This window comes from Lemur catta, chromosome 7 (assembly GCF_020740605.2).
Source record: "Lemur catta isolate mLemCat1 chromosome 7, mLemCat1.pri, whole genome shotgun sequence".
In the NCBI taxonomy this organism is placed as follows: domain Eukaryota; kingdom Metazoa; phylum Chordata; class Mammalia; order Primates; family Lemuridae; genus Lemur; species Lemur catta.
The window spans coordinates 101,493,001-101,506,435 of record NC_059134.1 but is presented as its reverse complement, the minus strand read 5'-3'; the positions used below and the strand labels follow the sequence as shown (position 1 = coordinate 101,506,435).

The window sequence follows — 13,435 nt, the reverse complement described above, 5'->3', positions numbered from 1 at the left end:
ATCAGAAGATGCATGTGTGGGCGCCCAGACTCACCATGTGAGGCCCGCAGCCCCTCTGGAGGCCCTGGAGGGCGCAAGGCCGAGGTGGTCCTCTCATTTCGAGTTGGGAAAACAAAGCCCAAAGAGGAAAAGGACTCACCTATCAGTGTCCATTGAGCAGGGCCGGGGGGAGCTGTGGGCCTCCTGGCTAACCTCTGGGCCAGCCCTGCCTGAGATGCTGGGAGGATGCGGGTTGGTGAGGGGAGGGCTGAGGCAGGACGCTGGGGGTGCACGGGGCCGCCTGAAGCCGGAAGGAGGAAGCTGTACAGGGTGTCTGTGGCTGGGCCCGGGATCCCCCACTCGGGAACTTCCTCTTCCTCTCAGGCCAGGTGCAGCTGCCACAGCAGACCGGCACCCTGACCCTGGCATGGAGGGGGGCAAGGGGCCCAGACTCAGAGACTTCCTGAGTGGGAGTCTGGCCACCTGGGTGAGGGGGCAAGGGGGAGGAGGAGGGGGAGGGGGAAGTGAGCCCCAGCCGGGGCTGCGTTGGGGCTGGGGGAGGGTGGGGCAGAGCTGGGGCCTGAAGGGAGGGCTGGGCTCAAGTGTCGAGGATGGAGAGATCCAGGGGGCTGTGGTGAGGGGAAGAGGGTCCAGACCCGGGACCAGAGGGGTCAGGGGATTGGTGAGGGGCATGCTTGGGCTCACTGGGGCAGGTCAGAGGGCTTGGGAGTCACCCTGCTGGTGGGGGCTCCTCCCGGTCCCGCTGACCCCTCTGGCTCCCCGCAGGCGCTGGGACTGGCCGGGCTGGTGGGGGAGGCGGAGGAGCCGGAGGGGGAAGAGGAGCAGGAGGAGGAAGAGGGGCCTCTTTGCCCGGAGAAGAGGTTCCTGCGTCTCAGCGATGGGGCCCTGCTCCTCCGGGTCCTGGGCATCATGTAAAGGGCACCAGGGCTGGGGAGTGGTGGAGAAGGGCCTGAGGGGAGGGGAGGCTGGTGGGAGGAGCCTGAGGGGTGGTGGGCAGAGCCTGGTTGAGGGGAGGGGGGTCCTCGAGTTCACCTCCCCCCCCCACCCCCGTGTCCCCAGTGCCCCCAGTGCCAGAGGGAGACCTCGAATGGTGCAGGGCAATGACGGACCTGCAGCTTGTCGTGTGTGGAACTTGAACCACCTGTGGGGCCGACTGAGGGACTTCTACCAGGTGAGGGGCGGGGAGGGGAAGGCAGAGACTGGGAGCCCCCTGCGGGAAGGCCTCTCTCATGTCATCTGACCCCTCTTTCTCCAGGAGGAGCTGCAGCTGCTGATCCTGTCACCACCCCCAGACCTGCAGACTTTGGGGTTTGACCCTTTCTCAGGTGCTCGCTCCCACCAAGTCCTCCTGAGGCTTACCCTGCACCACCTACCCATTAACCCCTTGTGGCTTGTGCCCCGCAGAGGAGGCAGTGGAGGAACTGGAAGGCATCCTGCGGCTATTGTTGGGGGCATCAGTGCAGGTGAGCCAGGGGTCGGGATGGGTACAGCTGAGCTTTGGCCGCAGAGGAGGGAGATCCTGCACCAGCCTCCCTGCTCCTGTCTCCCGCAGTGTGAGCACCGGGAACTCTTCATCCGCCACATCCAGGGCCTCAGCCTCGAGGTCCAGAGCGAGCTGGCCGCTGCCATCCAGGAGGTGCTGAGTCTGGGACTGCCACAGCCACCTGGGGACACCCTCACCACCCTTTTCTCCCCCTCAACTGCTCTCCCCATGCCCCAGGTGACCCAGTCTGGGGCTGGCGTGGTGCTGGCTCTGGCTGGGCCAGAGCCTGGGGAGCTGGCGCCTTCGGAGCTGGAGGTGCTGTCCCGGAGCCTGATGGGGTCACTTTCGAAGCTGGCACGGGAGCGTGACCTAGGCGCCGAGGTAAGGGGCAGCAGGGGCATCATGGACACAGGTTGAGGAAACAAGGGAAACAGTGGGGAGCCAGATGTGTGGGGGAGATGGAGGTTTGGGGCCCAGGTGTGGGGTTGGGGTCTGGAGTCTGGGGTCTTGGGCCAGCAGGGCTGTCACAATCTGATTCATCTTGTGGTGATTGGGGGCCGATGTGGGGTGGCATGGGAAGGGTTACTCCTGACCTTGACCCTTACCTCCTACAGCGGTTGGCCGAACTGCTGCTGGAGCGACAGCCAGTGCCCTTGCCGCCTGAGGCTTCTGCTAGGGCTCCCGCGGAGGGACCCTCGCACCATCTGGTCCTGCAGCTGGCCAACGCCAAGGCTCAGCTGCGGCGCCTGCGGCAGGAGCTGTGAGTGCGCACAGGATGGCCAGGGGACCCGAGGGGAGAGGGGCAGATTAGGTCTGGATGGGGCTCCAGCCGCGGTGGGTAGGGGAAAGGTTAGGCAAGTCTGGGGGTTGCGGGCTCCAGACCCCCTCCAGCGCCCCTTCCCTCCAGGGAGGAGAAGGCTGAGCTGCTGCTAGACTCTCAGGCGGAGGTGCAGGGCTTGGAGGCTGAAATTCGAAGACTCCGCCAGGAGGTGCGCTCAGATGCTCCCCGCCACGGCCACATTCCCTAACCCTCCCTGAGCCGGTCCCATTGCCTCCCTCCCGACCCGGCTCCTCCGGTCCCTAATCCCTGGGGTCCACGACTGGCGGTTCCCAGCTCCGCACTGTCTGGTCCAGGCCCAGGCGCTGTCGGGACAGGCCAAGCGGGCCGAGCTGTACCGCGAGGAGGCGGAGGCGCTGCGGGAGCGTGCCGGCCGCCTGCCCCGCCTGCAGGAGGAGCTGCGGCGCTGTCGCGAGCGGCTGCAGGCGGCCGAGGCCTGCAAGGGCCAGCTGGCGGTGAGGTGGGGGGCGGGGCAGCGGGGCGGGGCTGGAGGCGGGGCCGGCGCGGAGGGGCGGGCTGAGAGGAGGGGCGAGATTGGCCCTAGAGAAGAGAGGGTCAGGCTTTGTGGAGAGCACGTCTGGCTAGGAGAAATGGGTGAGGACAAGCGCGGGGAGGTGGTGCTTGGGAAAGGCCCGCTGGAGAATGGGGCAGATGGAGAGGAGAGGGGCTACGTAAGGGTAGGTCCTTGGAGGAGGCTGGGGTCAAGTGCAGGGGATAGGTCTGGAGCGAGACCCTGGCAAGTAGGGGTATTGATGAGTAGGGCCTGGAGGGGTGGAGCTTTGGAAAGCGGTTCCTGGGGAGAAGGGGCGGGGCGTGCACGGGAGAAGGGCGGGGCCAGGTGCGGGGGAAGCGGTACCTGGGGAGACCCTGCAGAAAGGGGGAGATGGAGGGGAAAGGAGATAGGGGTGCAGGGCCAGATGGGGGAGGGGAGACGGGGTCTGTGACAGGCCCAGGGGAAGGGGTTTGGGACCTCTAGGCTCTGGAGCACATGGGGCTGTATCACACCGTCTCTCCCTGTACTCCCGCCAGGAGGAGCAGGTGCTCTCAGGGGCTCTGGAGGCCTCCAAGGCGCTGCTGGAAGAGCAGCTGGAGGCGGCCCGAGAGCGCTGCGCCCGGCTGCACGAGACCCAGCGCGAGAACCTGTTGCTGCGGACCAGGCTGGGCGAGGCCCATGCGGTGAGGTCGCCAGAGTGATCCCAGCTGGTGACCCCAGTGATCCCTCAGGGTTCCTAGTGATCCCTGTGACCTCTAGTGACCCTCTGGTTTACACACTTGGCCTGGTCATGGAATGGAGGGCTTGTCTGACCCTGCCCTCGCCCCCAGGAGCTGGACTCTCTGCGGCATCAGGTGGACCAGCTGGCGGAGGAGAATGTGGAGCTGGAGCTGGAGCTTCAGCGGAGCCTGGAGCCACCACCGGGCTCCCCTGGGGAGGGTGAGTGGGGCTCAGTGGAGTGGCTGCGGTGGGGCTGCCAGGGTTTTCCAGCAGCTTCAGTGGGGAAGGCTTCTGACCTCATCCCTTCCCCAGGTCTCTAGGGGTATTTGTGAGGAGCCAGGGAGTATGGGAGGGGTCCTAACCTCATCTCACACTCCCCAGCACCCCTGCCAGGAGTGGCCCCCTCATTGCAAGATGAGGTGAGGGAGGCAGAGGCTGGGCGGCTGCGGAGTCTCGAGCGGGAGAATCAGGAGCTTCGAGTATTGCTTCAGGTGCTAAAGGGGCAGCCAGGTGGCCAGGTGAGTCCCCTCCCCCACTGTCTTGGCAGGTCCCTCCCCAGTCTGTCCCTGTGTCTGACTATGCCTCTCATGTGCCCTCAGCGCCCCCTGCTGGAGGAGCAAAGCGAGGACTGCACGCCTCCGGGGCTGGATGAGGCTCCCCAGCCTCCCCTGGCCTCAGACAGTGGTCCCCAGGGCTTGCTTCACCAGGCAGGGCATGGAGGCCCCCAGGCTTCAGACCTTCCTCCTCTGGCATCAGACTCAGTCCTCAAGGGGTCAGCTGAGTGTCCCCAGGCATCTGATTCAGGCCCACAGGTGACAGAAAGGCCTCTCCAGGTAGCTACCATGGTCCCCCAGACCAAAGACTTGACCCCCCAAGAGTCAGACCCTGCTGTGGAGACACAGGAGTCCCTGGAGAAGGCTGGCCATAGAGTCCCTCCCCAGACCCCCACCTCTGTGGCCCCACAACAGGGTCCAGAGATCAAAATTCAGGCCCAGCAGTTGCTGGGAGGAGAGACTGGGGGAAGAGAGGCTCCGCAAGGCAAGTTGATGCCTGAGTCTTGGGGGCTGAGACGGGAGGCCCCTGAGCACAAGCTGAGACCCTCAGAGCCCAGCCTCCATGGGCAGCTGGAGGAAAAGGAAAGCCCAGGCCAGGGCTGGGACCTTCCCACAGGACAAACAGAGACTGGAGAGCATGAGCGGAGGCTGGAGGGGATGGCCTGGGATGCCGCCCAGCAGGAAGCACAGCAGAATTTGAAGGAGGCTTCTGAGGCCCAGGCTTGGGAGGGGCCGAGCCCAGGGGAGATCCAGACCAGTGGGGTCCCAGAGCAGGAGGCCCTCAGGGAGGAGGTGGCACGGCTGAAGAGAGAGGCTGAGGCCCTTGGAGCGGAGATGGAGGCCCAGGCCCGAAGGCTGGAGGCCCGTGGCAAGGAGGCTGCCCGCCTCGCCGAGGAGCTGGCCCAAGCACGGAGGGCAGAGGCTGAGGCCCACCAGGAGGCAGAGGCCCAGGCCCGGGAGCAGGCCCGGCTGCGAGAGGCAGTGGAGGCAGCTGGCCGGGAGCTGGAGGCTGCGTCGCGGGAGCGGGAGGCGCTGGTGGAGGCGCTGGCGGCAGCAGGCCGAGAGCGGAGGCAGTGGGAGCGCGAGGGGCCCAGGCTGCGGGCCCAGGCCGAGGCCGCAGAGCAGCGGCTGCAGGTGCTGGAGAGTGAGGGCTGCCGGCACCTGGAGGAGGCCGAAAGGGAGAAGCAGGCCCTCAGGGAGGTAGGTGGGGTTCACAGCTGGGGGCAGGAAACAGGGTTCCAGGCCGGTTGCTGGGGTTTGGGGTTACTGATTCTATCAGTGTGCCCTGCATCTAGCTGGGGCTGGAGTCAGAAAGGCCAAGCCCTCCCCTGCCTTCCAAAAGTGCGCCTGGCTGGGATACAGAGCCACCAATGGGGGCACCACAGGAGAGGATGAGACTGCTGGGCGCCCATCTTGGCCCTCTGCAGCAGTTGACTCACCTCCACCATACGGCCTCCTTCTATAAAATGGGGATACCATTCATAGCGCCTCAGCGGGTCTTTGGGAAGACCCCTGGAGATAATGGTGTAAGGGCCTGGTTCTGGCCGGGCCAAGGCGTGCTGTAAGTGTTCAGGAAATGGTTACTCAGAGCAAAGTGCTCCGGGAGCCCAAGGGAGGTGGAGCTGATGCCCGGGTTGGGGCAAGGAGGCTTCAGGGAGGAGTGACCAAAATTTCACTAGGTGAGGAAGAACATTTTGTCCAGAGGGAACAGCATGTGTGAGGACTTTAAGGCATTAAAAATGCTCAGGGGCCCAGGAGCAGTGTGGTCTGGGGGCCAGCTGAGGGTATCGGTGCTCCGCCCCCAGGTGGGGAAGGACACCCAAGGGTGTGGGCAGACCTGTGTGGGGCTGGGTTTGAGGAGGGTCACCTCAGGTAGGCAGGGCAGCTTGGGGGCTTGGACCAGTGCTTGGCACCTAGCATGGGAGGGCTTACCCCATAGAGAGGGAATGCCAACAGATGGGCAGCGAGGGTGAGGGCAGGGCTGGAAGAGCCAGCTCTGAGGGCGAGAGGGTGGGAGAAGCTGGGGACATGGGAATTTTATGAGATTTCCTGGTTGGAGCAGTTCAGATGCTACCTGGGTGTGGCACAGGAGGAGGTGGCTGGCCAGGGGGAGGTCAGGGAAACAGGGGCCTCCGGGGTTGTCCTTATGGGCGTGGAAGCCTCTTGGGCTGGGTGGAGGGGCTCACTAGGAACCCTGCTTAACTGATTCCCAGCCTGGCAGGGGGATGGCAGGGCCTAGAGGCAGGCAGGGCAGGGTCTGGGCTGGAGGTTCCCGTCTCTGCCTCACCATCCTTCCTGCCAAGCACTTGGGCTCTAGTGGCAGCCAGCAGTCAGGCAGCAGTGCCTCGTGGGACTTGTAGTTTTTTTTTTTTTTTTGAGACAGAGTCTTGCTTTGTTGCCCTGGCTAGAGTGAGTGCCGTGGTGTCAGCCTTGCTCACAGCAACCTCAAACTCCTGGGCTCAAGCGATCCTACTGCCTCAGCCTCCCGAGTAGCTGGGACTACAGGCATGCGCCACCATGCCCGGCTAATTTTTTCTATATATATATTTTAGTTGGCCAGATAATTTCTTTCTATTTTTAGTAGAGACGGGGTCTCACTCTTGCTCAGGCTGGTCTCGAACTCCTGAGCTCAAGCGATCCACCCACCTCGGCCTCCCAGAGGGCTAGGATTACAGGCATGAGCCACCGCGCCTGGCCGTGGACTTGTAGTTTTTTATTGAGAGGCTGTGGCCAAGGGTGTTAGGAAGCTCAGTACCCCAGGGGCAAGGCCTGGGTGCAGTTTTTTAGCCAGGAAGATGGTTTTCAGCAGCAGAGTCTTGTAGGCCTGGTTTCCAGACATGGGATTTGGCAGGTGGCTGGTCGGGGATGGCCCTTCCCCATGGCTTCATCCTGCCAGGGCCCCCGCGTGTCGGAATGGTTTGGCCTACCTCCCTCTGGGGCCACAAACCAAAGTGGGCCTCCTGTCCCCTTCCAAAATGGTGCGGCCCAACTGCCAAAGGCCATTGGGCGCCTGGCTGGCAGCAACCTGGCCTACCTGATCCACCGCCGGCCCCCACTGTGGTTAGGCCTGCCAATCCCTAAGTTCCTGTCCTGCCAGCACCCCCAAATCATCCCCCTGTGGCCGAGGGCACTCACCAGATCCACCTCTGCTGAGGCCTTCTTATGTCACATGGCCGGAGTGGCAGCCCGTCGGGCACGTCCTCCTGTCACTGTGCACATGAGGAGTCATGGGCTCAAAGAGGTGAAGACACTTGCCCAGCATGTGTCTGTCACTCCTGGCCCAGGGGCCTCCCTTGCACCCTGCCAGGCTTACGACTCCCAGCTCTTTCATGCCCTGTCTGCAAGGCCAGCAGGATTTGCTCCCATTTTACAAATGGGAGCAAATGGGGGTGTAGAGCCCCAAAAGGGTTAAAGACGTTTGCCCAGGGTAGCAGAGCAAGGACAGAAAGCCAGGGCTCCTGATTCTCTCTCAGGCCTGTCTCTGGCTCCGTGTGCCCCGGTCCCCCAACCCACCCCCCTGAGCCTTCTCCGCCTGCCCTCAGGAGCTGGAGAAGGCCGTGGTGCGGGGTAAGGAGCTGGGAGCCCGGCTGGAACATCTGCAGCATGAGCTGGAACAGGCAGCTCTGGAACGCCAGGACTTTCTTCGAGAACAGGAGAGCCAGAACCAGAGGTGAGGGTGGTGCCAAGGGGCAGAGGAGGGCAGCCAGGGGCTTGGGGAGGAGCAGGGTGGGGTGGAGATGGGTGCCAAGGCTTCTCCTGGCAGGTACCAGGGCTTGGAGCAGCGGCTGGAAGCTGAGCTGCAGGCAGCGGCAACCAGCAAGGAGGAGGCACTGATGGAGCTCAAGACCAGGGCCCTGCAGCTGGAAGAGGAGCTGTTCCAGGTGAGGCCCAGGCGGCCCTGGGAGCCGGGGGCATGTCCCACCCCTCCTTCCATCCCAGGGCAGGCTCCGGGGTCACCTGTGCTCCTGGTCTTGCCCCTGGATTCTTGGCTAGTTACTGGCTTGCAGGAAGGTGCACTGAGCTGGGAGTCAGGTGCCTGTGCGGCCTCTCAGGGCCTTGCCTCCCCCATTCTGCAGGCGCGCAGAGCCTCTGCTGTGAGGTGCCTGCTCTGCCTCCCTCGCCCTGCTCCACCACCTCCTAGTGAGCTTAGCTACTGGCCTCATCGTAAGTCAGTGGTTGTTTCTGACATCCCACTGTGTGTGGGCTCAGTGCTGAGTGCGGGGTGGCGGTGGGGCCTCATACCAGGCCACTCCCCTCATGGAGCTCACAGTCCAGTCAGGAGAGAGGCAAGAAAACAAGCGATGATAACACAGGGTGCCAGGGACCGTGGTGAGGTCATGCAAGGGCTGGTGGCAGTGCCCAGCAAGGTGCCTGGCAGGCTCATGTAGGGTCGGTCAGGGGAGGTTTTCTGGAGCAGGCAGTGTTGAAACTGAGGCTTGGAGGAAGAGCGGGATGGAGAGGGTGTTCCGTGCAGGAGAGACAGCATGGGCCAGGGCAAGGCTCTGCCGCAGACCGATAGAAGTTCGAGATGGATGGAGCTTCGGGAACCGGGAGCCAGGAGCCGGGAGTGTGGGCTTGTAAGATTGAGGGGAAGGCATAGGCAGTGTTAAATGCTGCTGAAGGGGCATCCCCAAGCTGCGGCTGCTGCTGCCCTGTGTGACCTCCCAGGGCCTCTCTCCCTGCAGCTGCGTCAGGGCCCCATGGGGCTGGGACCCCAGGAGCAGGCCAAGCCTCAGACGGTGGAGACCCCAAATGTGCGGCTCATCGAGGTGGAGCGCAGTGTGAGTGTTGGCCTGACATGAGCGCTGGGGGGTGCCTGGCCTCCTGGGCACTGCTGACCACCCCTTTCTGGGCAGAATGCTACATTGGTGGCTGAGAAGGCAGCTCTGCAAGGGCAGCTGCAGCACCTGGAGGGGCAGCTGGGGAGCCTGCAGGGCCGTGCCCAGGAGCTGCTGCAGCAGAGCCAGCAGGCGCAGGAGCACAGCAGCCGGCTGCAGGTGAGTGGTGGCCTGGGTGCCCCATTTCCTGTCCACTCACCACTGCCCTGCCCCAGCCCTCCGCCTCCACAGCTCTTTCTTTGTCCTTGGCCCTGCCCTCTGCCTTTGGCCCTGCCTTCTGCCCTTGGGCCCCTGCCCCTCAGCTCCTTTCCAGCCTGGGGTTCCACCCCAGTGGTCCCTGCCCCACCTCTCTGCCCTAGGCCGAGAAGTCTGTGTTGGAGACACATGGCCAGGAGCTGCACAGGAAGCTGGGGGTGCTGGAGGAGGAGGTGCGGGCGGCGCGGCGGTCCCAGGAGGAGACCCGCGAGCAGCAGCAGGCCCTGCTGCGGGACCATGAGGCCCTGACACAACTGCAGCGGCGGCAGGAGGCCGAGCTAGAGGGCCTGCTGATGCGGCACCGAGACCTCAAGGCCAACATGAGGGCGCTGGAGCTGGCCCACCGGGAGCTGCAGGGCCGGTGAGCCTCCCCACACACCCAGCCCCTCTCCCCGCACCCCCACCTGCCAGAGCAGACTCCCTCAGCAAGCCTGACCCTACCAGGAAGCACATCCACCTTCCTTTGCAAAGCCCCAGCTGCTGCTGTGCCCTTGGGGCACGTGTCTTGGCTCCTCATACTTCTGGGCTGGCTCAAGGAGGAGCTTATGTCTTGGGAGTGGTGGGCTTCTGGCTTTCTGCCTGACGGCTTTGCCTGGGGGCCTATGCTTAGGAGATGACGGACTCCCCCAGGTCCAGGCAGTCCAGCCACCTGCTTGCTATGGTCCCAAGCTCCTGCAGCCTCTTAACCACTTGTCCATCCCAGGCACGAGCAGCTGCAGGCCCAGCGGGCCAACGTGGAGGCGCAGGAGGTGGCCCTGCTGGCAGAGCGTGAACGCCTGATGCAGGACGGGCACCGGCAACGGGGCCTGGAAGAGGAGCTGCGGAGGCTGCAGAGCGAGCACGACAGGTGCCGGCCCTGGCACAGCCCCCGGCTCAGGCCGCCCTCAGTGTTCCCTCCTGTGAAGTGGGTTGGGGGTGTGGGGTCCTGCCTTGCCTCCTCTCCCTTGTGTAACTCCTCCGGCCGGCATGAGGGCTCTGGGGAGTGAGGCCCCTTGGAGAGCAGCTGTTCTTGCCTCTGAAGGGCTCAGATGCTGCTGGCAGAAGTGTCCCGAGAGCGAGGTGAGCTGCAGGGTGAGCGCGGGGAGCTGCGGGGCCGGCTGGCGCGGCTGGAGCTGGAGCGGGCACAGCTGGAGATGCAGAGCCAGCAGTTGCGTGAGTCCAACCAGCAGCTGGACCTGAGTGCCTGCCGGCTGACCACGCAGTGCGAGGTGTGGGCAGGTGGTGGCTGGGGGGAGGGCTGAGGTGAAGGGGGCCGCCCGGTTCCACCCCTGACCCCTGCTGCTGCCCGCCAGCTGCTGACCCAGCTGCGGAGCGCCCAGGAAGAGGAGAACCGGCAGCTGCTGGCCGAAGTGCAGGCCCTGAGCCGGGAGAACAGGGAGCTCCTGGAGCGCAGCCTGGAGAGCCGGGACCACCTGCACCGCGAGCAGCGCGAGTACCTGTGAGCCGGCTGCCGGAGCTGGGTGGGCCTGCACTCCCTTTGGTCGTCCGGTGCTAGGCCTCCCCGAGCCTCATGCCCACCTCTCCCCTCCCCCTCCTGCCAGGGACCAGCTTAATGCCCTGCGCCGCGAGAAGCAGAAGCTCGTGGAGAAGATCATGGATCAGTACCGAGTGTTGGAGCCTGGGCCCTTGCCCCGGACCAAGTGAGTGGCCCTACCCACCTTGGGCTGGGCATCCTGCCAAGCCCTGCCCTGCCCTCTGACCCTGGCCCAGCTCATGTCCTGGCCCCAGTGAGAGTGTTGGCCTGGCCTTTGCCATCCCCAATATGACCCTCCTCTCCCTCCTTCCTCCCTGTCCTTACCGCCTCTTGTGCCCTCTTGCCCCCAGGAAGGGCAGCTGGCTGGCAGACAAGGTGAAGAGGCTGATGCGGCCCTGGCGGGAGGGGGGCCCCCATGGGGGACCACGCCTGGGGGCCGATGGGGCTGGCAGCACCGAGAGCCTGGGGGGCCCCCCGGAGACGGAGCTCCCCGAGGGCAGGGAGGCGGATGGGACAGGTGGGTCTGGGGGCCAGGTGACCAGGATGGTCCCTTCCCCACATCCCCCACCCCCACCTTAGTGCCTGCCTCACTGCTTGGCCTGCACACATGCCCCCACCTCCTCGCCTTCCGTGATGCTTCCCCAACCTGCCCAATGCTTCCCGTGCTCTCTGCCCTGGGCCCTGCAGGGTCCCTGATGGCTGCTTCCTGCTGCCTCCCTGCCAGCCACCCAGCCTACCCCAGCTGCAGTGGCGCCTAGGACCTCAGAATAGCAGGGGACTCTAGTGAGAGGTCATTTATCCTAGATAGCAGATGAGGAAACTGAGGCCCAGGGAGGGGATGTTCCTTGCCCAAGGTCACACAGTGAGCTAGTGTCAGAGCCAGCCCAGGGCCCACCCAGACTCATTTGCCTGGCCCCCACCTCTGCTTCTCCCCTCCCTGGCTCTGTGTGGCTTCACCCGCTGGCCCCTCCGCTGCGACCGGCCCCCACCTGCCCTTCTCTGACACCCTCCTGCATGTGCTTCTTGCAGGGTCCCCTTCACCGGCACCCATGCGCCGGGCCCAGAGCTCCCTCTGCCTGCGGGAGGAGACCCTGGCAGGAGGGCAGCGGCGGAAACTCAGCTCAAGGTTCCCTGTGGGGCGAAGCTCTGAGTCATTTAGCCCGGGGGACACCCCCCGACAGCGATTCCGACAGCGCCGTCCAGGTCCCCTGGGGGCACCAAGCTCCCATGGCAAAGGTGAGGGACAAGGGTCCCTGTCCCTGCTAGCCCCCCAACGCTCCATGGACCCACTGGCTCCCTGGTGGAGGGGGCTTCCTTTCTGTCCCCTCTGCCTCCTGCAAGTCCTGCCCACCTCTACACTGGCCTCAGGGGCCTAGTGGCTGCCTTGTGCCTCCCAGGACCTGGCGTGGGATGGGATGACTCCATTGAGACCCTCCAGGAACACGAAGCAGATGCCAACAGAGAGGGTGAGTAGGGTCTGGGGAAGGAGTGGGGTTATTTGCCCTGCCGGGGCCCCTGGCAGACCTCATTCATCCATTCTCTTATTTGACAACGATCCATTACCAAGTGCCAGGTGGTGTGCTAGCTGAGGACGCAGCAGGGAACATTCTGGTATGGGGAGGCAGACAGTAAACGATTTGCATAAAAATAACTATTATCTACAACAGCCCTGACCACTAGAAACATGATGTGGCCCACATATGTAGCCTTTAACTTTTCCAGTAGCGTCATCAGGGAAAGTAAAAAGAGACAGGTAAAATGAATTTTAATAACAGATCTTATTTAACTCAACATGTAGTCAGTGTAAAATATCACGAATGAACTACTGGATGTGATTTTTCCATGATAAGTCTTTGAAGCACGTCACAGTTGAGGCCAGCCATGTTCCACCTGCTCAGCCTCCTACAGGGCAGCTCTGCCCTAGAGCACTAGGAGGTGCTAATGCTCTGGGAGGAGAAGGGGGGCGGTGTCAGGAGCTCTGGGTGGGCAGGTTGCAATTTTGACTAGGGTGCTCAGGGTCAGCCTCAGAGAGGAGATGAAGGTTTGTCATGTCTGCCTTAGAGGTGGAACAGCATTCCAGGCAGAGGGAACAGCATTCCTGGCAGAGGGAACAGCTGAAGAAAGGCCTGGCTTGGTGGAGCACTGGGAGGGCAGCTGGTGCAGCTGGAGGGGAGGAGTTAGAGGGGGTGGAGGGTGGGCAGAAGGGGCAAAGGCCTGTGGACCACCTTGAACGTCAAGAGTCCTCCTGAGGGAGGTGGATCTGAGCTAAGCCTTTCCTTCCAGGCCCCCAGATACAGGAACCGGAGAAACGTCTCCTCACCCCTTCTCTCAGCCAGTGACACCATGGGGACAGGGGGCTTGGGAGTGCAGACCTCTCGCCGCTGGAGTGTCAGTGGGGGCCCCAGGCAGACCAAGATCTTGGGGAGCCTGGGCCCCCGAGGGGAGTCCTTGGACAAGGAGGCCTGGGCCCCTGCATCCTCCACTGCTAGCACTGGGGCCCTGAGAGGGAGCTGCAACAAATTTGTGGGCAGGGGGGATGGCTGGCCTCCACAAGTGGCTCCAGGCCAGGGCTCAGTCTTGGCTATGTGGTCCCCGCAGGGGAGGCGGTCTCTGGGGGATCCCCCAGCTAAAGGAGGCTGGCAGGAGTGGGCAAGAGAGCCCCCTGCCCAGTCCAGGTTGGGAGCCGGGGCTCATTCCCGGGGACTGTGGCCTGGGCTGATAACTGAGCCTTAGCTGGGACGTCAGGGACATGAGAATAAAACTGAGATACAAACACCTGA

At 63.8% G+C, this 13,435-nt stretch overlaps 1 protein-coding gene across 4 annotated transcripts; it reads left to right on the top strand.

Annotated features, from left to right (window-relative positions):
• Positions 1 to 345: 345 nt before the first annotated feature.
• Positions 346 to 13,435, top strand: CCDC88B (coiled-coil domain containing 88B). Of its 4 annotated transcripts, none has more exons than XM_045556173.1 (27): positions 346 to 466; positions 766 to 911; positions 1,060 to 1,171; positions 1,256 to 1,325; positions 1,405 to 1,463; positions 1,553 to 1,636; positions 1,721 to 1,864; positions 2,098 to 2,243; positions 2,391 to 2,472; positions 2,618 to 2,776; positions 3,351 to 3,497; positions 3,645 to 3,753; positions 3,916 to 4,052; positions 4,134 to 5,288; positions 7,631 to 7,758; positions 7,852 to 7,969; positions 8,774 to 8,869; positions 8,945 to 9,085; positions 9,286 to 9,542; positions 9,885 to 10,028; positions 10,203 to 10,389; positions 10,474 to 10,619; positions 10,723 to 10,821; positions 11,006 to 11,172; positions 11,685 to 11,891; positions 12,053 to 12,121; positions 12,939 to 13,435. In XM_045556173.1, the coding sequence occupies exons 1-27, from the start codon at positions 407 to 409 to the stop codon at positions 12,992 to 12,994; spliced, it is 4,425 nt and encodes a 1,474-aa protein (XP_045412129.1). In that variant the 5' UTR covers positions 346 to 406; the 3' UTR covers positions 12,995 to 13,435. The 4 variants fall into 4 exon arrangements, with proteins under 4 accessions (XP_045412129.1, XP_045412127.1, XP_045412130.1 ...); XM_045556171.1 differs by having other exon boundaries at positions 347 to 466; positions 11,006 to 11,030; XM_045556172.1 differs by lacking the exon at positions 766 to 911 and having other exon boundaries at positions 377 to 466; positions 11,006 to 11,030.